The sequence below is a fragment of the Plectropomus leopardus genome, chromosome 12 (assembly GCF_008729295.1).
Source record: "Plectropomus leopardus isolate mb chromosome 12, YSFRI_Pleo_2.0, whole genome shotgun sequence".
Lineage (NCBI taxonomy): Eukaryota > Metazoa > Chordata > Actinopteri > Perciformes > Serranidae > Plectropomus > Plectropomus leopardus.
Window position 1 is genome coordinate 2937912 of NC_056474.1, and position 23570 is coordinate 2961481.

General features: G+C 37.9%; 2 protein-coding genes across 3 annotated transcripts in view; both read left to right on the forward strand.

The window, feature by feature from the left end:
- LOC121951188 (abl interactor 1-like) overlaps window positions 1-3512 on the forward strand; it is a 30540-nt gene extending 27028 nt beyond the window's left edge. Inside the window, exons 9-10 of the mRNA XM_042497426.1 lie at window positions 2143-2328; window positions 2426-3512. Coding sequence (XP_042353360.1) covers window positions 2143-2328; window positions 2426-2601 — 362 coding nt within the window. The 3' untranslated portion in view covers window positions 2602-3512. The remainder of the gene's footprint in view (window positions 1-2142; window positions 2329-2425) is intronic.
- Window positions 3513-9246: 5734 nt separating this feature from the next.
- LOC121951064 (ATP-dependent zinc metalloprotease YME1L1-like) lies at window positions 9247-23162 on the forward strand. Of its 2 annotated transcripts, none has more exons than XM_042497251.1 (18): window positions 9247-9420; window positions 10865-11011; window positions 11801-11978; window positions 12756-12845; window positions 13035-13144; window positions 13712-13862; window positions 15044-15127; window positions 16284-16457; window positions 16646-16798; window positions 17539-17671; window positions 18522-18584; window positions 18787-18899; window positions 19539-19694; window positions 19803-19954; window positions 20090-20216; window positions 21099-21172; window positions 21293-21379; window positions 21479-23162. In XM_042497251.1, exons 1-18 carry the CDS (start codon window positions 9388-9390, stop codon window positions 21620-21622), a joined length of 2169 nt encoding a protein of 722 aa, XP_042353185.1. In that variant the 5' UTR covers window positions 9247-9387; the 3' UTR covers window positions 21623-23162. The 2 variants fall into 2 exon arrangements, with proteins under 2 accessions (XP_042353185.1, XP_042353186.1); XM_042497252.1 differs by having other exon boundaries at window positions 16305-16457.
- The last annotated feature ends 408 nt before the right edge of the window (window positions 23163-23570 follow it).

Sequence of the window (23570 nt, forward strand, 5' to 3'; positions counted from 1 at the left end):
AGCAATGATTGATTAGATATTGTTATTGCCAAATATACAGCAGACTCTGACTTAATGTAATGTTTGCTGCATTTACACAGCCTTTAAGGAGTTGTAATGGACTGGACTAATAAAATCCAAGACAGCTATTGTTATATAGTGAAGCTTTTTTAGCTCTTAATGCCTGAAACAGATTTGAAGTTGGTTGTAAGACCAATGGGAAAAACAGTACATAAACAGATTTGAATTGAGGGGATCCATTAAATTCAGACCTCTGCTGCATTTTTGCAGTTTGTTTAATTCAAGAGCGGGCTTATGAATTAGTTAGATATGAGGTGCAGCTTTCCTTTTATCCCTGCACTTTTGGGTGTGAGCCTGAAGAGGGACTCACTCCAGGAGAACACTTGTATCACATGCACAGATGTGTATAAAGGACTGAAGACTGCAGAGCCAGTGGAGGAGAGTCAGGCTTTAATAATCACCCTCTGAATTAAACACCAGTCCACCAAATATACCACCTGCTTGTGTTGACATGCAGACAGATGTGATGATTCCTTTTCTGCTGAACTTTTAGCCCTCAGACCCAGGAGCACTTTGGCTGTATGAGTAAATTCACACATTCACCCAAAATTGACTCAAGGGAACATTCAGGTTATGTTTCTAAGTCTATGCTTAAAATGCCACTGCTATTTATCAGGGGTAAAACTAAACTACCAATCATACACGTTTGTGAAAGTTTTAAGGTAATCTGCCTCAAAATGACCATCTTTTAATGTAGCTTGAATTGTACCTGTCCATATTGTTTTTACAAAGGTGTTCACGCTTACCCTTCAAAATTCCAGTAAAATGTGAGCAAGCTGTAGGTGCCTTTTTTAAAGGCCGGGGAACCCCCCAGTTCTCCCTCACCAGGGATATATTATGGAATATTGTATGAAATAGCATGAAAATGTCATATTAAATTAAGCCATTGAAAATAGCATAAGAAAGTCATAGTGTCGTACAAAATTGCGCCGAAAATTCATACTATAGCATGGAGTCAAAAATAGCACCAATAAGTCATATCATAGCATGTGGTTAAAATCCATGCCAGAAAGTCATACTATGACATGTCATCCAAAATCTCACCAATGAGTCATACTATAACATGTGGTCCAAAATTGTGCCAAAAACTCATACTATACTATGTCATCTAAAAGAGCGCCAAAAAGTCATAATATAGTATGTCGTCCACAATAACCCCAAAATGATATACTATAGCATGCTGGCCAAAGTCATACTATACTATCTCAACCAAAATTGATCTTAAAAGTCAAACTATAGCATTTGGTCCTAAATCACACCAAAAAGTCATACTACAGCATTTCATCCAAACTTGCGCCATAAGTAATAATATAGCATGTAGATCCAATTCTGTCCAAAAAGTCATACAACAGCATGTTGTCTAAAATCGTGCCAAAAAGTAATACTGCAGGATGTCGTCAGAAATCGCACCAAAGCATCATACTGAAGCATGTAGTCCAGTATCTCACCAAAAAGTCACATTATAGCATGTCATCCAAAATTGCACAAAAAAGTCATGCAGTAGCATATCGTCCAAAAGTTTGCCAAAAAGTCATACCACTGCATGTCATCAAAAATTTTGCCAAAAAGTCAATCTATAGCAAGTCATCGAACATACCATGACTAATTCATACTAACCAGGTTTTTGTAAACACCATAAAAATGTCAGTATAGTGGAAATAAATGCTGTGCCTCATTTTGCTCGGGGCTGAAAGCAGCCGTGGTCTCGGTGATGGCTGTCAATACAGAATAATTAATATGAAAATATTAATACTAGTTTAAAGTCTGGACACTTTTAGGAAAATGGAAATATGGCCCCACTGTGACATTTGTTTTTTCCAAATGTAATTATAGGATCAAATCATTGCTACAGATTGCTCTTCCATGTAGGAATCTTACCTGATACATCAAATAAATAAATAAATCGTGAAAAAGCATTGCATTTCAAAAATGTGATCACGCAGCTGCAACAAAAAAAAGAATTAATTTAGTGCAGTGAGAGATTAAATCAGCAGAGCAAACACATTATCTGTGCACTCTTTCCTCTCTCTTGATTTTTCCGTCCTCTCTCTGATTCTCCATCTCCTCTGCTGTGTGTTGCAGTAACAGACAGCCCCGCCCCGCCTCCTCCACCTCCCCCAGAGGACATGGGTGTGTTTGAGGAGCCCTCTCCCCCTCCTCCTCCCCCACCTGTGGACTATGAGGAAGAGGAGGCTGCAGTGGTTCATTATAGCGATCCCTATGCTGACGGAGACCCCCACTGGGCCCCCAAGGCTTATTTAGAGAAAGGTTAGTGACAGTTTTCCTTTTTTTCTGGAAAAATAAAAAGCTAAATTTTTGTTTGTATTTTTGTAACATTACCTTCTTTTAATTCTATTTTTCTCAGTCGTGGCCATCTATGACTACAGTAAGGACAAGGAGGATGAGCTGTCCTTCATGGAAGGAGCCATCATCTATATAATCAAGAAAAACGATGACGGCTGGTTCGAAGGGGTCTGTAACGGCGTCACCGGACTCTTTCCAGGAAATTATGTCGAGTCTATCATGCACTATGCTGACTAAAAAAATATTAAAAAACACCCAAAAAGGCACTGCAGTTTTGAACAAAGGTAAAACCGTGAAGATGTACAGATGTGTGCAGTCCAGTGACTGCACTTCAAACAGCCCCCGTTTTTAATGAAGTGCCATGATTGATTTACAAATAGTTTTTTCTTTTGGGGGGAACTTGTGCTTGCACGGTTTATTATGCTCAAAAAAAAAAAGTGTCGCACAAAAAAGGAGGTGGCTGAAGCTTTGGACTACGGTCTGTTAGTTTACACTGTTGACGAAAGGGAGGAGAAAAACGCCTTCTAGCTTCCACTGTTACATCTGTGGTGGTCAGGTAGCACTTTTCAAACTTTTAACAGTCACATTTTGCCTCATAAGAAATTACAGAATTTTAAGAAAGCCAAGTGATCTAGACTTAGTATTAATTTGTGTATGTGCAGCCATCATGTCCAGTATTTACAGTATGCAGTGGATCTAGACAGTGAAGTATTACTAGGATTTCGTAACTAGATGAGGCAGTGTAGCATTTTTAGGATAAAATGCTGCGCACATGCTCCTACCCGTTTATTTGCACTGTAGACCAGCAGACCAACCCTTCCCTCCTTTCAAAAACATCCATCTTTACCTTACAAAAAAAATAAAAGATTAAAAGGACAAACTGGCATCAACAAGTGCATTAGGACACGACTGAATGTTCGATGCCGTCGATGTCCAAATCACAAGATGTTAAAGGGGGAACAAAAGCAACCTTGAGTTGTGTATTTACTATGCTCTGTGTCTGTAGGGACGTATGGAAGCTCATTACCTCCCGTGTGACGAAAAAAAGGTCCTGTAAGTCAATATATGCGACACTTTTTAGAAGTAATAAGTTAATATCTCAAAATAGAGAAACGTTATAAAAACAAAATGAGTTAATATCTCAAAATAATGTTAAACTTTGTAAAAATACAACAAACAAACAAAAAAAAGACCAACTTCTCAAAATATCGACCTATTTTGAAAAAAATAGACACTTTGTGAAACAAATTACTTACCACAAAATAGTGAAAAACTCTTGAAATGATGACAAACTTTCTCAAATTATCTCAATATGATGAGAAACTCTCTCAAAATAACTTCTCAAAGTAATGAGAAACTTTAAAAAGACTTCTCAAAATGTTCTCATAATTTTCTCAAAATAATGACTTATCTCAAATAATGAGTAGGCTTTTTAATATCATGACTTCCGAAAATAATCAGAAACTTTCAGGTTTATCTCAAAACAAAGACTGGTATCAAAATGATGTGAAGGTTTCTCAAAAAAAATACTCATCTCAAAGTAATCAGAAACTTTCAAACAGTAATTTAGTATCTCAAAATAATGAGAAACTACTGAAAATAATGAGAAACTTTCTCAAAATAATGAGAAACTTTCTCAAACAAATAACTCTTATCTCAAAATAATGAGAAATTTTTAAAATATGAAACTTTCTCAAAAAACGACTTATCTCAAAATAATGAGAAACTTTCTCCAAATAATGAGAAACTTTCTCAAACAAATAACTCTTATCTCAAACTAATGAGTTAGTTTCTTAAAATAATGGGAAACTTAATAAAAAGAGAAATTTTCTCAAAGTAATGAGAAACAATGTCACTTAGAGAAAAGTGAGTCAGTATTTTAGAACATTTCGCACGATGACCTGCATGATGTTTTTTTCCTGTCACGCGGGCGTAAATGGGCTTCCGTAGCTGATGCTGTTTAAAAAGGGTGAACTGAGTGTATAGAATGAATTACAAAAAAAAGACAACAGTTTCTTCTTTCTGGTGGAGTTTCTTTCTGTTCTCTAACTTGTATATAAACTGTAACGTGAGAAGCTGCCAGTACAGTACATTTGTCGGTTAGTGTGTTTCACCTGTGAGCTCCCATCAGCGTCAGTGGAGGTGATGCCGAGATTGGATGTCGTTTTTTGTTAGGTTTTTTTTTTAATTTTGTTCATTTTTTACTTGAATATCAATTTTATCCATCACTCACAGTGCCATTTTAACTTTACGGGGGCAAAGTGGCCGTGTATAAACATTTATTTTTCTATGTTGAGTCACAGCTATATCATTTTTGATCACTATATTCGGTGATGCTGTCCAGCTACTGTAGCAGAGCTCTGAGATTGCTTCGACATAAGAAGCAGAGGAAGGACTAACTTTGTGTGTTTTCATGTCGATTTCCTTTGTGTTGGAATAGCTGCACTGATTAGTTATCAACAACTGTTACGATTTCCGTCACTGATTAGATTTTTTTTACACGAAGGTTGCTATCCAGAACTAACCTTTACACTCGTTCTTTCAGTGGTTGCTGGTGTGGTGCTTTACATTGGTGCTCAATAACCATAATCACCAACCCAAACAACCTCAAACTAAGACTGCTCTACGCACTGCAGAAACTTAACAAGGGATTTTAGTCTCGTGCATCAGATTTGTCGTCAATCACCTCTGAATTTTAGTGAATGTAGGCTTCAGCAGTAATGTACTAAAGCTAGATTCAGTCTTACAGTTTGTTTTTTTGTCGAGCTACACGCAGATAAAGTCTGTGCTGCGTATGAATGACAGCTGCAGTGAAGGAATGAATTTCAATCCCGAGGTCTTAAAAATAGTGCCGATACGAAAACGTCTCTTCTCATTTCTACTACTTTTACAAAATAAGATGCCTGCTCTTACGAAGTGATTGTTGGTGCGAATTAAACCCACTTTTAGATGGAAGCTAATATTTATGTCGGCTGTTTGTAAGGGACTGTACTTTATTTATCAGAGGACGAGGGGTTGTTTGGTTGTGACTTCATCGACCCTTTCTGGAGCTACAAATACAGCATTATCTTCTCTACGCCATAAATAACCATTTTCACCAAAAATATAGTTATGGAGCCAATGCAAAAAGCAAACAGCACGGAGAAAGCCATCACCAAAACAAACTGCTGATTTCTTAAAAGTTATGAATGTAACTTTCAAAAAAAAATATTTTAAGCCCTTTTTTGCTCAGAGATCACACTGTAGAGCTGCTATGAAGTCCCTTTTTGTTTGTGCCGCCTTTGCACTTTTACTCACAACGAAACAACTCATTTACGGAGCTGTTAAAACCCCTCGTCGTGGCTCAAAGGCGACACAACTCTGTACCCTAATTCTGCCATCGTACCGTATATACAGAAGGCCGAGGCGGGGTAACGACGCGATATTCCCGCCGTTAACAGGCAGTGTAAGAGGCTGCTTTCTCTCTGTAGTTTTGAGTGAGCACCTGAACATCAGCCAAAAACGAGAGACTGACCGTGATTCGCCGGCATAATGTCGATAAAACTTTGGAAAGTAAATCATATTAAGAAAAACGTTACAATCTTCAGTGTTTCTATATTTTATTTTGACCATTGACTCCATGATACTAACGAGCTTTTTGTACACAGATAACTTTATCAGCTGCTAATAATTTCTGTTTAAACTATGATAATGGTGCAATTCTGACTTCTTTTTTTTGTTTTTACAACAAAAGCGTGATTAAAAAACTCCCTCCCTAAAGAATTATTTGAAGTGCCTCCCCCGCTATGCATCACCCCCTCCTCGCTCAAAAATAACGCACAGTCCCTAACAAGTCGCATAAACAAACATAATCATATCTACTTTGGGACTAATGGGCATTGAACGCAAGCTTTTATTTTGAAATGGATGCAGACTAGCTGATGTGGTGAGGGAGGAAATCATCCAGCTGTAACATTTTCAGGTTTCAGGTTTCCACTCGGACTAGAAAGGACAATGACTCGGTCAAACGAGCAGTATTCATCGTGCATGAAGGTTTCGTCATAACAGTGAATGATTTGCCACTACATCCCATTCTTGATTGTATTTTTTCCATCATGAAGTAATTTTTGTGAAAACTTTTTCTACCTAATGTATTTTTAGCTTTGCGTCGTTTTTTTGTGTCAGAGACTGCTGAAGAAGGTTCGCTAGCAGTTTGTATGTTAAGGATTTATTTATACTTTTTTCATAGAGAAATCATGAGACAACCACTGACGTGCAGAACTTTGTAATGTTTACCACTTAACGTCTAGCATTTCAGGGCATCACAGGTCAAGGCGCCTTTCTTTGATGTGTGTTTTCTTAATGATGAAATGTGGGGGGTTAAAAAAAAAATCAGTAACTTAAATGTTCATGGGAACAAAATCCAATATTTGTCTTCTCCTCTCAGTTTGTACATAGGATGTGTTCATTGAAATTTATGTACAGTCTTTTTGTAATAAACAGCTCATTGAAACAATGAACACAGCTGTGTGTATTTCTTGTCCTGAGGTTAATTTATCTGATGATTATAAAATACACGTAGTACCGCTTTACCTGGTAGAGATGCTCGAGCTGCTTTGTCGCAGCAGCCTCATACATGTTTCTAGGATTTCAGGACTTTTCTCAGATTTTATGACATTTCTTGAATTGTGACGCTTTTCTAGAATTTTTGGACGTTTCTAAGATTTTATCACATTTCTCGGATTTTGGCATGTTTCTAGGATTTTAGGACATTTCTCAGATTTTAGGATATTTGTCAGAATTTAGGACATTCTTCAGACTTTAGGACATTTTTAGGATTTTAGGGCATTTCTTGGATTTTAGCATGGTTCTAGGACTTCAGGACTTTTTGGGGGATTTTTAGACATTTCAGATTTTAGGCCATTTCTAGGATTTATTTATTTATTTATTTATATAGTTTATTTGTTAGGGACAATGTAAATAATTTAATTAATAAGACATTATAGCTATTGCTGGTTTCCAACTCCTGTCCCTAATTAGGATTCCAGCAAAGAAAAGAAGAGAGAAAAAAATGATGGCATTTCTCGGATTTTAGGATGTTTTAGGGATTTCAGGAAATCTTTAGGATTTTAAGGACATTCGGGTCTTAACTGGGACCTCAGTCTGGGGGGTGCAGGGATCCTCCACATGCACTTTTTTTGATTTAGCTCTATTTTGATGCTGTTTCATGCACTCTGGCACCTTAGATTTGGCCTGCAGGCCATAAATTGAGTATTGTTTATTCGCAATGCATGGGATATGCATGTTTCAAAGTCATGGAAATGGGATAAAATATTAATAAAAAGTTATGGGAAAGTTTTGGAAAAACATGTGGGAGCCCTTTATGAGTCCAGTAGATGTGAGTCAGCAGGCAGGAGTCATGCCACATGTTCTGCTGTGGACGGGGGCAGCAGTAAAACGTGTATGACTATTCTTCCAACTGGAGGCCAAATAAGTTGCCAAAAAAATGCCGAATCAAAATGGAAATGAGCGTGACAAACTTGTTTTGGTTATTCTGGAGTTTATTTTTGATGTGTGACCAGGGGGTGGCAGCAGAGTCAAAGTGACATTGAACTAAGCAAAAATCCTTAGTGTTGATCTGTAAAAAAACCTTGATTTTTTTTGCATAGAATTTAATCGAGCTGTGTAATCTTTCCCTGACTGATGAGAAATGTTTCATGTCCATCGTAAATAATGCTTTGTGTCCTTAGCTAAAATAACAGTCCTTTACCCTTACCTCCATCTCTCTGGGGACTAGAGGTCCTCATGCTGCCTGTGGAGAATATGAGCCCATGTTTAGAAAGAAAAGTCACACAGTTGCAGCAACTAATGAGAAAAAGTCCTGTCTGAGTCATTTGGGTCAACACATAAGTTTGAATGCACGTGTCCATTGACTTAACATGAACTGCACTTTATTAAAATCATAGCATACAGGTGAAAAAGTGATAGATTAAATACATTTTGATTTTCATGTAGGTGCAATCCCACGGGGGGAAAAATGCACTTTGAAGCAGCTGGAAATGAAATATATAAAAACATCATTCATAAAGGTAAGGCATATTTTGCTCTGCCATGATTGCAGGCTGACCTCACTTTGGTTTTATTCATACTGACGTTAAAAAAAGTACATATTCATTCAGTGGCTGTTTCAACATGTAGTCATTTAAACCCCCAACAGCATGCTGTTTTAACACATATATGTCTTCTCACCTAATATTCTGCTGAGTAAATTAACATTTCATATTGAAACAATTCACACTCTCAGGCAGTATGGGATTTACTATACTAATCTTCTGGTGTGTTTACAACAGGTAGCATTCAAAATATGTCCAAAGCTCAGTACTGATTGTTTGAGCTACCTTTTGTTATGGTTATATGATTTCGTGTTTCACACTAAATGTTGACTTCAGTCAGAATAAGCCATTTTGTTTTGACTTTTTTGCTGTTTTAAAACATTGTACATGTTTTCTGTATTCTTTGTATCTTCATACAGCGACATAAAGCAATACATGTATATATTATGTCCTCATTACAACTTCTCTAAAACAATATGTGTGTGTGTGTGTGTACAAAATTTAAATAATCGCGCAATAGAAAGAAAGAAATAATGCCTTAATAATATTAAAAAATAGTTTTGCCCAAGCTTTTATTTCTTTATATATAGTTTTTAATCTACTAATTTGTGTAACATTTCTTACCAAGTTATTAATGGCATTTCCCCCATGTTTTTGAAAGAAATCTAACCAGTTTGCTCGGGATTTAAAAGTTTAGCGGAACTATAAACTTAGCCAAGAAAAACGGGAACACATTTTACCGAGGATACCAAATTTGTCGCAACACCTCGAGGTCACTTCCGGTTTATTTGGTGCCGCTGAAGTTCGCAGCTCGTCCTGCTATGCCTGCTACAGAGAGATAAAGCGGCAGAAATACGGACCTTTAACTCCCAGGGGCAGCGGGGAAAGTTGCGTAGCGTATCGGCTGTCGTGTACCAGCGAGGATTAAAAAATGTTTTCTCTGTCAATGACTGTCCAGCCGCAGGTAAGAGCCGTTAGGCCGAGCTAACGTTAGCACTGTTGTTGTTTTGGTTCTAACTCCGCTGAGTTTAGCGTTAGCCTGCTAGCGAGCTAATTTAACCTTAGCTTGTTCTCTTAAGACCCAAACTGCTGTCGACCTCTGTTGATTTGACAAGGATTTACCTTCACGTCAGTGGACATTGTGGCAATATTGTCATCTTTCTATTTACCTGTTATTGAGCTAAATAAAGACTGAGAGTTGGGATAAGTTTGAGCTAACGTTAGCTTCTGTTGTGGTCAGCGCTCAGTGTCCTTAGCTGCTGTCAGATGCGGAACTGCGTCAATGAGCGACGTGTTTGACTGGTGATTTACACGTTTATAAATATTATAAGTATCACTTCATAAATGTAGAAATGTGGATGAAGCTTGTGTCTTATGTAAGAATGAAAGTGAAAGTATTTTTGTTATTACTTTGGATAGAAACAGAACATTTCTTAAAAGCATTGACTGGTTCAAGAGATATTGATAATGATAATTTTGTATGAGAATGGAGTTAATAGTCGAGAAAAATATGTTTTTAAATTAACGTATTTCTTAAATGTATATGGATTCAAAAGAAACCGAAAATACATACATTCAAAATAGATATAGACATAATTTATAAACACTACATGGACTGAAAGATGACAAAGCTGAGAAAACACTGGACACTTTTAAAATCATATTTTTTTGTCGGATACTTTGGTTCGCTAGTCCACATGTTTATATATATATATAATATATATATATATATATAGCTGTTTATCGTTTGTCCTGCATGGTTTGTTTCTTCTTTCTTTTTTGTTATTATTGTCTCGTTTGCAGTGTTCCGTTTTGTTTTGTTTGTTTTTTGTTATCTGATTGAATCTCTAACTTTGCTTAAGTCATATATGAACTGACTGATTTCTAAAGAAAAATAATGGATTTATGTATTTATATAAAAACAGTTCAGCCAACCTTTCTAGTGACAGGTGGTAATCACCTGTATGTGGCTTTTTTGTTGTTTTTTTTGGTGCTGGGTAGATTATAAGCTTTATTTAGATCATGCTGACCGTAACACCAGCTAGCTGATGTACTTTTCATGTGAGTAGTTTCTGTTGTCTCAATGTAATCTCCCTTCAGACTACATAACAAATTTGAATTTGAATGAATCTTTACCACGAACATTAAAAAAAAAGAAGAAAATCAAAACAAAACACTCAAATAAAAGCCTGACAGCCAAGCACAATTAAAAAAAACAACAAATAAAAGGAGACCTATACAAAACCTATACATTAATCTCAATAAACAAATAACACATGTTCGAGAAGAGTAGGAAGAAATGCACTTATTTATTCCTACCCCTACATACACACGTTCACATTCAATATGATGCGGGACGATAATTTTACATGAATGATAGCTGTGATTTACTGACTGTCTGCTTACAGGTGACTGTACCTCTGAGCCACCTCATCAATGTCCTCCACTCGATGAAGAGCTCCGTGGGGAGCAGCAGCAGCAGCAGCAGCAGCACCTCCTGCAAATCAAGAAAACACAAGGAGCATGCCTCAGAGTCAGACCTACACCGCACAGAGGTAAACTTCAGTGGGACTTTAACTGTAACTGCTGTGTCTATTCAGAGACAGTACAATGCTGCCATTAAAATAATCAATTTTTCTCCAGAATTAAATCAATACTCTCACACTCCCTGTTCGTTTTAGAATTTATATTAAAGTTTGATGATCCCTTTTAAACATCTGGCCCAAAGCTACATAATAGAAATGTTGATGCCATATGAGCCAGTTTGCAGCTGTAGATGTCCAGATGAGGCCTTTCTTACCGTCTCAAAGTCTTGGCTTAAATCTAAAGATAATTAAGCCTTTGCTATCAGGGCCCCTCGGCTTTTTACGAACCTGCACGAGTCTCCCCGGATCAGTGACTTCTTTTGCATCACCTCTTAAAAACCCATCTTTATAGGCTTACTTTTGGTGTGATATTGTCTTTTTGTCATTTTCATTTCATTTTTATTGTTTAGTTTTATTGGCTTTATTGTTTTTATTCTGAAATCTACCATTGTTTGGTCTCGCTCATGTTTTGGTAGCACTGTCTGGCAAGTTTTTGATTTATTTTCTTGTTTGTTTTTTCAAGTATAATTTTCTTGTAACTTTTCACCAATTTCTTGCTAATTCTTTTTTGTTGACCTTGTTAAGTAATATTTTTGATTTCTTTTTGATTTTTAAAATAATTTTAAGAAGATAAAAATAAACTATTTTCTTTTTGCAATAAAAAAAAAATGTTTTTATAAAAAACTTGTTCTAGAATAACTTTGCGAGGAATGTAAATCAAATCTCATCCACTACATGTTGTAATGTACGCGTGTGCAGCCCACGTGGAACCTGCGTGAGCTCGGCTTATCAGACCTGGGAGTGCGGCAGCTGGATGAGCTGGTGAACAGTGTGTTACCACGCTTGAGTTCGCAAGAGGCGCCACTTCCACTGGGTGGACAGACGGCCTGGAACACGTCACATCTGTCTTCATACTCCTTTTACTACAATAAGCATGGTGAGGATCTCCATCTTTGTGTTAAACTGGCCCTCCGTACTGGTGCTGGTGCTCCTGCCCGACTTTCTCATGATCTCCGATGAATGAATCCAGCAGTCTGCGTTTAAATGTGTTGTTTAAGCTTAAGTATGATGATAAAATATTGTGTTTCACTTGACTGTGTAAAATTACAGAGTTTTCAGTTAGTGGAGATGATAAGCAACCCAAGATCCTTTCACTCTCTCAGCCTGTTGAAACCTGGAGTGACATCACTTTTTTTTGTTGCTTTCACACGCCTTTCACAACTATTTAAACCTTTGAAATCTGAGCACATTGGTTTGATTTCTTTCAAAAACATGGGTTAATGTGACAAGAAATGTTCTACAAATTGCAAAAAATATGTAGATTTTTTTTAAAGCTAGGGATAAATGTCTAGGTATAAAAAAAGCTGGGGAAAAAGCAGTATTTTTAAGTATCAAAATAACACATTAAAATCATGTTTGAAAATTATTTTAATTTTTAAATTAGAATATTTTAAACAATTTTAGGCAAGATCCTTGTTTGTTTTTAACTTTGACTTTTTTTCTTTGTTTTTACACTGATTTTTAGGTCTTTTATTTATTTATTTATATATTTCTGAGTCATTTCTTTTTTTGTTGCTCATTTATTTTCCCATGTTTTTTAAAGAAATCAACCCAATTTTTTCAGGTCTCGAATTACAAGCAACAAGGCCCCTGCTACCACTTTTTCCCAAAGGTATCTTAGAGTTAACAGTTTAACTTTGTCCTCTGTTGCCAGGCTTCTCGTGTGGTGCAATGCCCCTGTCTTATACCAGGCAGCACCCTTCACCTCTTCAGACTGTGTGCACAGAGCTGCAACACTGGCCAGGTAATTATGCAGTAAAATACTGGAGCTTTCAGCTGTTACTAATGAATTATTAGAGCTGGTTTGTATGTAAATGACATTACAGACAGAATAATAAATATTCCAGCTGATTGTCATTCTGATTTAATCTGGCAAAGTTAAACGCTGTGGAAACACTGTTGTCTTTTTAAAATGCTTATTGTTTATTTTCAGTTTGGGTCCCGAGCAGAGGCTTTAAAACTTTAAGGAACAAAACCAGACGACTGCAGTCAGCCCCTGAACGCCCCCTGGAATCTGAAGGGTTCACACCATCTTTCATGAGGGTAAATACTCAGATGTTCACACGCTTTCACGCTTTAAGCTACAGTTGGTAACCTGTATAACAAGAACTTAATCATAGTATACGAGACAGATGATCTTAAAAAAATGAATGTTTCTGCTGCACCACATTATTGCCATTTTCTTCTCTGCTTTCTAGTCAGATAGAAGCAGAGATGGGCCTGCCTCCCATTGGATCTCTTTCACACAAGAAACATTGAGGGCAAGAGTTGCCAATTGGTGTTTTGTCTACCCCGAGTCAACGGGCCTAAAATTTCATGACTAAAATAGTTACCAGTTAGTATGTTTTCTCTTAGTTAATCAGTTATCGGTTATGCAGCTACCTCAGAAAATTGACAGCAGCTTGCTTTGAGGTTGACACAAACACAGAAGGAGCCTCCAGCTTTTCTGCCCTTTCAGGAATCTAAAAATAAAGGCAGAGCAGGTGCAACTCCAGTTTTCAGGCCTGCAAAGCGTGTCAAGATCGTAGCCTTGAGAGTAAAGGTGTGATAAAGGTCGTGGTGTATTTCAGTTTTGTGAATAAAGCTGACCAACATTACCTCGTGCTGCAGGGCTTCCTGACACGTGACAAGGGGTTTGAAGTTGAAAGTCTCGACAGCCTGTTGAAGAGCAAGAACTTACCTGACGGACAGCAGGATGCGTTCAAGAAGGGCTTCGCCGAGGGTTTTCTGAAAGCCCAAGCGCTGACACAGCGCACACAAGGCAAGTTTTAATACAAATCACTCAACCTTTATTCTATTTTTAAAGCTTCTGGGACCCCAAATCACCCAAAACCTTTTTAATATGTAATTTAGGGCATATTAAAAAGCTTGAAACATGATCAGACATTAGCCTCAATCCAAATTTGAAATATTGTCATTTTAGTTTTTTCAGTTTCCTGAAGCTGGGTTGATTTGGGCGTGGTTATCCCCGATCCATATCACATAATATGGATAAAGCCAATCAAAAATTCAAAGTCAGGTGTCAGTTGATATTAATTTAAAATGCCAAACTGAAATCCCTCAACTCTCCTTTGTAGGGGTGAACCGACAGTGGTATTTCAGGGCCAATACCAGTTAATGAGACGATAACTGATATTTGGAGCTGGTATGCATTTACAATAAAAATAAAAATCTGTCAAAATTTTGAATTTTGGAATACAACAAACTCCAACACAAAACTGTGTTTACATGTATTTAGCAAATGTTTTATCAAAACAGAAACTTTCAACATCATATACAGCGAGTTTCCTGCAACTTTTTATTATTAAGTTCAGTGAAAATTTAAATTAAAAAAATGAATAAAAATAGCTCCCTGAGGTTTTACAAAGTAAAAGTTCCTCCCACACTGGAACTTTCTTTGCATGTATTGCAGAGCAGCACACTCTGGGCGTGTCAGAGCGACTCTGGGCGACTCTGTCTGAGGAGAAGCAGCAGCAAAACGCCAAACGTGTGATGAACTTAGCCGTTTGTTGATTCACGGAGAAACAGAGCGCTCCGTGGCTTCGAACCGCAGCTCTCTCACTTTAGTGTAGAGCATCAGATTGGATTTACGAACGCAGCCAGAGTCAGAGGGCTGGAAAAGACAGAGCTGTACCACACTGACTCTTCTTTGCTCCATGGCTGTCGTCATGGAGACGAGAGACAGTTGACAAAGGTGGGACCAAAGGATGTGTCAATCAAAGCATGATCTGTCATGCCCACACAGTCTTTAAAAATGCTTTTATCCTCAAAATGAGCTGATTTGAACTCTACTTTCCAATAGCTGGGAATATTTATTTTGACTCAGATTTTTGTAGATACATAATGAGAAACTCCACTTTGATATGATTTGTGTATTCTTACTATTTTGTTTCCAGAGGCTTTAAGCTTTAAACAGTACTGATGTGTAGTTTTCCTGCTCAGACTCTCTGAGGAGGACTCGTCTCATCCTGCTGGTGCTGCTGCTTGTTGGACTCTACGGTATCTCCAAGACCCCCTTCATATCGGGTAAAGGCTCCTTTTCTCCTCTAAAGCTGCTTTTGAATTTCATGACGTACATGAAAGCACCTCTGAAGTGTTAACATTTTAATATATGAAGATATTAATCTTAAAAATGAAGCTCAGCATTTGACTGCTTAACTAATCGATGCATATTGAACACACATTCACGAAGGCTGCAACTGACGATTTGCTTCATTGCTTCATTCATCTTTTGATTACTTTCTCGATTAATCGATTAGTTGCTTGTACTATAAAATGTTAGAAAATGGTGAGAAATCTTTATCAGTATTTCCCAAAGCCCAAGATGACATCCTGAAATGTCTTGTTTTGTCCACAACCCAAAGAAATTTAGTTAACCAGAAAAAAGAAAATATTCTCATTTTAGAAGCTGGAATTAGACATTTTTCTCTGAAAAAATTACTCAAATTGAGCATCTTCCGTGTATTAATCCCACAGCAAATAAACTTAGCGATAAGGAAATACTCCTGATTGTAGCCCAGAATCAAGAGCTTATTATCAGCATCCGGACTTTGAAGAGACATTTTCAGGAGTATTTCCTCATTGCTAAACCCCCTTGCAAAGTATGTTCATGGCAGCAGCGTCTGTGTGTTCAGGTTGATCCAAAGTAAAGTGATGTGGTTCTTTGAACCCCTAAAAACAAAACAAAAACAAAATAAAACACCTTCTTCTGACTTGAAAAAAACAAAGTGAAAGGAGTGCTGCTCGGCTGTGGAAAAAGAAGCAGGTGTCCCTCTGGTGCTCTTCAGTTTGGGGATCTACAGCCTTCTGGATTATTGGAAAAATCTGAGGCACTCAAGAGGGCCAGAGCCTCATTATAACGATAAAAGCATGCCTGTGCGTTTCAGCCATTAGGCCTTCATCAGTCATGAGTCAGCAATTAATCGATTCATCTTTGCAGCTCGAGTATTAACTCTTAAACAGAAGAATAATGCTCGTTATAACTCGGCCACTTTCTGCACTTTGCAGGCAACAACAGCAACAAACTCTAACATGCAGTTTTGAATCACTTATAAATGCGTTTGGTGCAGCTTTTAAATAATCCTCAGTAACAGACACTGCGTGTGTGTGTGTGTGTTTGTGTGAGTTCATTAACCGTGCCATGCAGTGTGATTTCGAACTTTAATCTAACCATTTTGGATAGTACGGTTCCGAACCACATCAGGCCTGGACTCTGCCGTCGACCCCGTCCAGATGAAAAACGTGACCTTTGAGCACGTCAAAGGGGTGGAGGAAGCAAAGAACGAGCTGCAGGAAGTGGTGGAGTTCCTGAAGAACCCGCAGAAGTTCACAGCTTTGGGAGGAAAGCTGCCAAAAGGTAGGGCGGTCCTTTATATTGTATTTGAAACTGGACAAAAAGTTCTGTGATTTCCATAAATTCTTCACTTGCATATTTGTTAAAGTTTGATGAGTTTACAGCTCAGGTGGTGATTGCACGATTCCATTCAGAGGTCTGTTTCTGCATTTCTTTCTCATTACTCCTCATTTCCTTCTCCTCTTCTTCAGGGGTTTTACTGGTTGGTCCTCCGGGGACGGGAAAGACCCTCCTGGCCAGAGCGGTGGCGGGAGAGGCGGATGTGCCGTTCTACTACGCCTCAGGGTCTGAGTTTGACGAGATGTTTGTTGGAGTGGGAGCCAGCCGCATCAGGAACCTTTTCAGTGAGATTTTATTAATATTTAATATCAAAATCAACCTTTTTGTTTCCCTTTCTTTATGTGAAGGATGTGGTTAGGGCATGGAGGCTGACACAAGGACTGGTTTCGGGCATTTAATTCGGTCTGGAGAAGACAAAAATGATGCATAAATTGCATCTCACGTTCTGCACCTCAGCTCCTAAACAACAGATTTTACACATGAATCGTCACCTGACATCCGGCGACACAACTAGTTACAAATCATGCCCAAAAAGTTCTATGAAGCATCATCAAAACTCATCTTTTACTGTCTAGAAAAAAATTACAGGGTAGCTTCAGATTCACCACAGTAAACAATATAAACCAAGATAAAATAAGATTAACAGTTAAAATGACTTTAAATGACAAAAGCAATGAAGTGCAAAAAAGATAATTTCCACAGGAAAATAAAGATAACAGCAAATAAAAATAATTCATTGAGGTGAAATTCACAAGTACTCAACAGAATATTTAAATACAAAATTAAAAAAATGAAAATTCTCAAATATTAGCTGGAAATACAACTTAATAATAAAGTGCCTTTTTAATTTAGTTACAATTAGAAACCATTTGAGAGCAGTTTGAGTTCAGCTGATACATGTGCTGCATGATTGCGGCAAAGAACAGTAATTATTACAGTTTAATATGCTGTATAATACTGCTGAATGTTTTGGTTTCCTTTTTTGGTTGTTTTTTTTAAATTTTTTTCTTTTTTTTTTTTTTAGGGGAGGCTAAAGCTAATGCTCCCTGTGTGATCTTCATTGATGAACTGGACAGTGTTGGTGGGAAAAGGATCGAGTCTCCCATGCACCCTTACTCCAGACAGACGATCAACCAGCTGCTTGCTGAGATGGACGGGTAATCTCCTAAAATTACATGTTGCATTTTTTATATTTTCCACATGCAGCGAGTGAGGAGTTGTTGTAAGCAATTTTTGTCTTCGCATTAATGGGAGGTTTATAATAATAATAATAATAATAAGACAAACAAAACACAGACATAAAAGACTTTTATAAAAAGTAAAAAGTACAGAGACCAGTAAGAGTAGTAAAAATTAGAGAATTTATATAAAATAATAATTACTAAAATTACATAAATTCAAAGCCAGACTACATAAAAAGGTTTTTAGCTGTCGTTTGAAAATGTTCACAGAGACCGCTTTACAATGCATGTGTGCACAGAAGAGTTGCTGCTATGGTTAAAATCTTCACTTGTGATATATTTAATTTTATGATGTGATAGTGTGATAATGTGATATTTTGGTATTGTAAATATAAATACATTTTTATAAAGAATCCATAAAATACCCACAAAAGAATGTTTTTTCTTAACTAAGCCAGTAAATTAAATGTATGACAAATAAAATCAAGCCTTTAAGGGACCCTGTTGACTGTTTGCACCTTGACCTGTATTTGGCTTATACAGCTACAGATAATATTTGAATTACAAATGTATACAGTACATGTCGGCGTTGGAAGCAAAAAATAAATTAAAGTAGGCCAAGTTTATTTATGTGGTCAATTTCACCAGCAAGGCAATTCAAAGTGCACTACATAAAACATTAAAGAGCAACAAAAAAGAAAATAAAAACAAGCTAAGAGAGAATTAGACAACTACACAATGCCAGAATAACGGTTATTGTATGGTGGAAAAAAGTTTTTGCATTGCAGACACTGACTTGAATGCACGCTGTGATATTATTTTGCAGGTTTAAGCCAAATGAAGGCGTGATCATCATCGGAGCAACCAACTTCCCAGAGGCTTTGGATAAGTATGTTTACCTCTGAATCTTTCTCCGTCCTGTGAAAATGTCACAGCTTACGATGCACATTTACGTCGAGTTTTGCAACCCTCAGAGTTGCTGCTCTCCTTCTCAGTAACAAAGAAATGACTAAAAACCCAGAGGCTGTTTTAGATGCAGCGGCACTGTGTTGATGCTGGCATTTTACTAACCAGCTGATCTCGTTTTTTAGCGCCCTGATCCGCCCGGGACGTTTCGACATGCAGGTGACTGTCCCCAAACCAGACGTGAAGGGACGCACAGAGATCCTCAACTGGTATCTGAAGAAGATTAAAGTGGATCCAGGTGTGACACCAGCATCTGATAATCCTGAATCTGCCACAATACATATATATATTTTTGTTTTTACAAATTTATTGGTATGGTATTTCTGACATGGATGGATGTGATTTTTTCTTTTTTTAAACACGCGCATGAATCACTATTACAACTGCAAAACACATAAAATGCACTTTTTTTACCTGCCAAAAAGTGATAGCAGCTCCTGTCTTGTCATTAAAAGGCTGTTTCTGTCTTAGAATTTCTTAATTTCATTAATAGTGATTATATTTGAAAGATTATAGCCCACCCAGTCCCCTTTACCTGTTTAAAAAAGACAAATGCAACAAATAAAATACACTTTGCAGCCTCTAATGACGCATGTAGTAATTCTCACATGTGTTTAAAAAAAACAAACACACGTCCATGTCACCTCCGGAGCTCTGTAGGTTTAAGATATTTAAACCACTAAAAGACAGAGCCCACAGTTGTGTGTATGCCGTGGTGCGGTTGTCCTGACACTGAACACACAGAACACATTTTTTAAGCTGACTTCATTGGCTGAACGTTTGCTATATACTTTGATTTTATTAGATTAGTCGCCCAGTAGTCGACTCCTTTTAAATACCGTGAGATCTTTGCTGATGTCGCATGTTATCTCTGCAGCCATTGAGGCCAAAATAATTGCCCGGGGCACAGTGGGCTTCTCTGGCGCTGACCTGGAAAATCTGGTCAACCAGGCTGCCCTGAAGGCAGCGGTCGATGGCAAAGACATGGTGACCTTAAAGGAGCTGGAGTTTGCTAAAGACAAAATCCTCATGGGTGAGAACTGAGGAGGCTTTCACTGTTTCCCTGCAAATTTGATCATAAGATTAATCTTTCTGCTAATCCTTGTCCTGATTGTATGTTGTTTGTATCTTTTTTTTCTAGGCCCTGAGAGAAGGAGTGCAGAAATAGACAAGAAGAACAAGCTCATCACAGCGTACCACGAATCAGGCCATGCCATTGTAGCTTACTACACCAAAGACGCCATGCCGATTAACAAGGCCACCATCATGCCCAGAGGCCCCAGTCTGGGACATGTAAGGAAACCCAGAGATTAGAAACTAAATCATTAAACTCTGCATGCACAAGTTTTAGTGCAAATCGTCATTCCCTTAATGTTCGTACAGCCTATCATCTCTTAATTTTTTACTCCATCCTCTACGTCTCCTCAGGTGTCGATGCTCCCCGAAAACGATCGCTGGAGTGAGACTCGCTCTCAGCTGCTGGCTCAGATGGACGTCAGCATGGGCGGCCGTGTGGCAGAGGAGATTATATTCGGCCATGAGTACATCACAACCGGTAAGAAAGAGTTCCTAAACGGGTCAAAAAATGTTTTAACATAAGAGGTACAATGTGGGAAACTTTTGATTCTTTTACATGAAGAAGGTGGTTGAAAGGCTAGAATTTAAAAAGGCAACTTATCGACTGCATGAACTGTCCCCTGGGACAAGACACTCATTGAATTTTGACTGCAGGGACAGGTACTTTAATGAGTTCTGGGGACATTGTTTTGCACACCAAAAAGTCCCTGGTTGGGGGATAGTACTTTCTGAAAGTACTGGACATTTCAGTGTGAGGTTTGGAATTTTTTTGGTGTAATAACATAAATAAAGTTATGCTTTGCTGTCGGCTTCCTGCCTCATTTAAGAAAAGACAGAGGAAAAGAGAGAGAGATTGCAGCAGCGAGTGGAGAGAAAGAGACAGCTCTGAGGTGTGAGAAAGCCAGTGAGTGGGAGAAATTAATTGTTATTTTCTGATGGTTTTGCAACGGCTACATTCTACAGCACAATTAAATAATCATCAAACACTCAGCAGACGATTTACTGACCAGACGCTCTTTTTTTCCCCCTGCTCTGCATTTTATTTGTGACGTCAACTAAAAGTAATACTCAGCAGCAGTAAACCTGAGAGGATTTTTAACATGTTTTCTGGTGAAACTGAGCTGCAGGCTGCAGAGTGTGTTCAGTCCTGCAGTCAGCAGCAGCCCTCATCCTCTCACGCTGCTTTTTCATACGTTACTGGAATAATTTGCCTGATCATCAGGGGTCTTTGAACCACAGTTGAAATGCAGATAACAGTGGGCTGAGCGAACCTTTTAGCTCCTCGAAAAGCATTTACTGGGTGAAAAAGTCCCTTAAACTTTGAGTTGAAATGCGTCTCATGTTGGATCTGTTTTTCCAGGTGCATCAAGCGACTTTGACAGCGCCACAAAGATCGCTAAGATGATGGTGACCAGATATGGAATGTGTGAAAAGGTAGGATAACTTGAGAAGGACTTTAAAAGCTGTTAATATTCGTACTGCACATGCATCACAGTCTACAGCCTTGCCATAATTGTGCGTGCATTTATTAGTTTCCTCTTGTTGTCCCCTCAGCTGGGTGTGATGACTTACACCGACATGACGGCCCAGAGCCCAGAGACACAAGCAGCTGTGGAGCAGGAAGTCAGGATCTTATTAAAGGTCTGTGTGGTGTTTTTTTAGGACAGCAGAACAAAACACAACTCCAAGCAGCTCTTGTTAAACCTATTTTATAACCATCTTTTCTCTTACCCTCTCCAGGAGTCTTACGAGCGAGCCAAAGCTCTGCTGAAGTCTCACACCAAAGAGCACAAAAACCTGGCAGACGCTCTGCTCATGTACGAGACTCTGGACGCCAAAGAGATCCAGCTGGTCCTGGAGGGCAAGACGCTGGAGACCAGATGAAACGTGACAGGAGGGCAACAATCAGGAGGTATTGACGGGCTGGGGGAGGGATTTGAAGAAGCTCAGGGGTCGTGAAGGAGGGATGGACTCAGATCGTGAGCAGTTAATCAGAGTAAGAAGTCTCTTAACAAATGCTCATGTGGGACTGTGTCACGTCGTCATGGTGTCACCTTCCTGTAATCTCACCAGTATTCCCAGATTGGTAGTTTTTCGTTTCGTGTCGCACTTAAACGTGACTTTCTTGTGTTCAGAGGTAATGTTGCACAGATTCACTATGTGATGAAATTTAAAGGATGCTGCTCAGGTCACTTTATAAGTTGGTGAGAGGAAATAACACATGAATGTAAAAAAGCATCGATGTAGGATTTCTTTATAAAAACAAATGGAGTTGAAATTTGGTCAAATTTTGTTCAACAAAGTCTGTTTAGATTCCTGTTTTGTCAGTGGGAGCAGCATCTTTAACCCAAAGAGCCTCTGTTTAATCACTGCACCCAACAGACTTCACCTAAATCTCATCTCCTGCCCCTCTGCATTATGTCCCTGTTACTTTTCTTAAGGTGGCCTTTTGGGGAATGTACTGTACATGTATTTTTTTTCTTTCCTTTTGGAGAAGGAAGTGTATAAAGTTAAACTATAACGTCTCCGCACTTTGGGTAAGTGTTCAAAAAGCACTTGTGCACTCTTCGTGTAATTTATTTCGTTTATGCTGCGTGTACAGATCAATCAAAAGCTGCTGCTCAGCCTCAAACAGCATGCAACAAATAAAAGCCGCGTGTGTGTCGTGATAGATCATTGGGATCTTTGTTTTTTAAGTTGTAATGTTGGCCTAAATTATTTAGAGACTTAGAAGATTATTATTTTTTCTTGTAAGTACAAATTTGTGGATTAAAGACTCTTTAGATTATTCGGACAAACAACAAGGCCAGTTATCAGTTATTGTCCTGTGGCGTCTCCTTTTGTCGTTACTTGAAACAGAGATTTCTGACAGCTGTATGTTTCTGTTTCAGCGCATTTTGCACAGTGCAGTGGAAGAAAGATGCCAGTGTTTATACAGGAAGTTAAGATGTCAGCTCTAAACTGATATCTTTGGCATGAAATAAAACATTTTTTCAACACAGATTTAAGTTAGAAACTTGCAGAGACATGCCTCTGTTAAAATGTTTCCAGTTTCTAAGTGAATATTACAGCAGCAGTGTTTGTAGTCCGTATTTTAGCTTTTTGAACATTTAATTAAAAGTATATCTCCTGTCAAAAGTACCACCAATGTATGTTGTAATTCATAGTGTTCCCTTTTCTGTTGTTTTTTTCCTCTATTTCAGACACTATTTCTTCTGTTAATTGGCCTTTTATCCATGGTAAGCTGTACATATATGATGTGGGTGTAATGGGAACGTTGTATATAGATGTATAGTTACGCTTTTATGCTGAGATGACATTGAATGGCTCTCTGCTGTTGATTGACAAAGTCTCTCAACAATGTGACAGCAAATGATTGATGAATGTTTGTGCAGCCAAGATGAATAAAATCAAACCAAAACTAGATTTTTTTGGGTGTCTGGAATCTGAGAAGGAGTTTCCTTCAAATTTGTCTTTATGTAACTATAAAATGCACACAACTTTATTACACATTAGATACAATGCACAGGATTCAAATGTTTAAACAAGACTGAATAAATCTCAAAATAAGTCAAGCTAAAATTAAAACGTTTATGTATCCTAGCATATGCTGACCTCTGCACTTATTTGGTCAAAATAACGATTAACAAAAAGGATTATTTTTACATTTTATTTATTTTTATACCCTGATGGAGCCCTCTGTGTAATTATTCTCTTGTCAGTTTACATTTTTGCTTCCAACTGTGTCAGCGCTGTAATTTGATTGGTTCAATATCTGAATTTTCAAAAATTAAGAATCAAAAGCGTGTGAAATGCGCTTAACGGTCTCTGA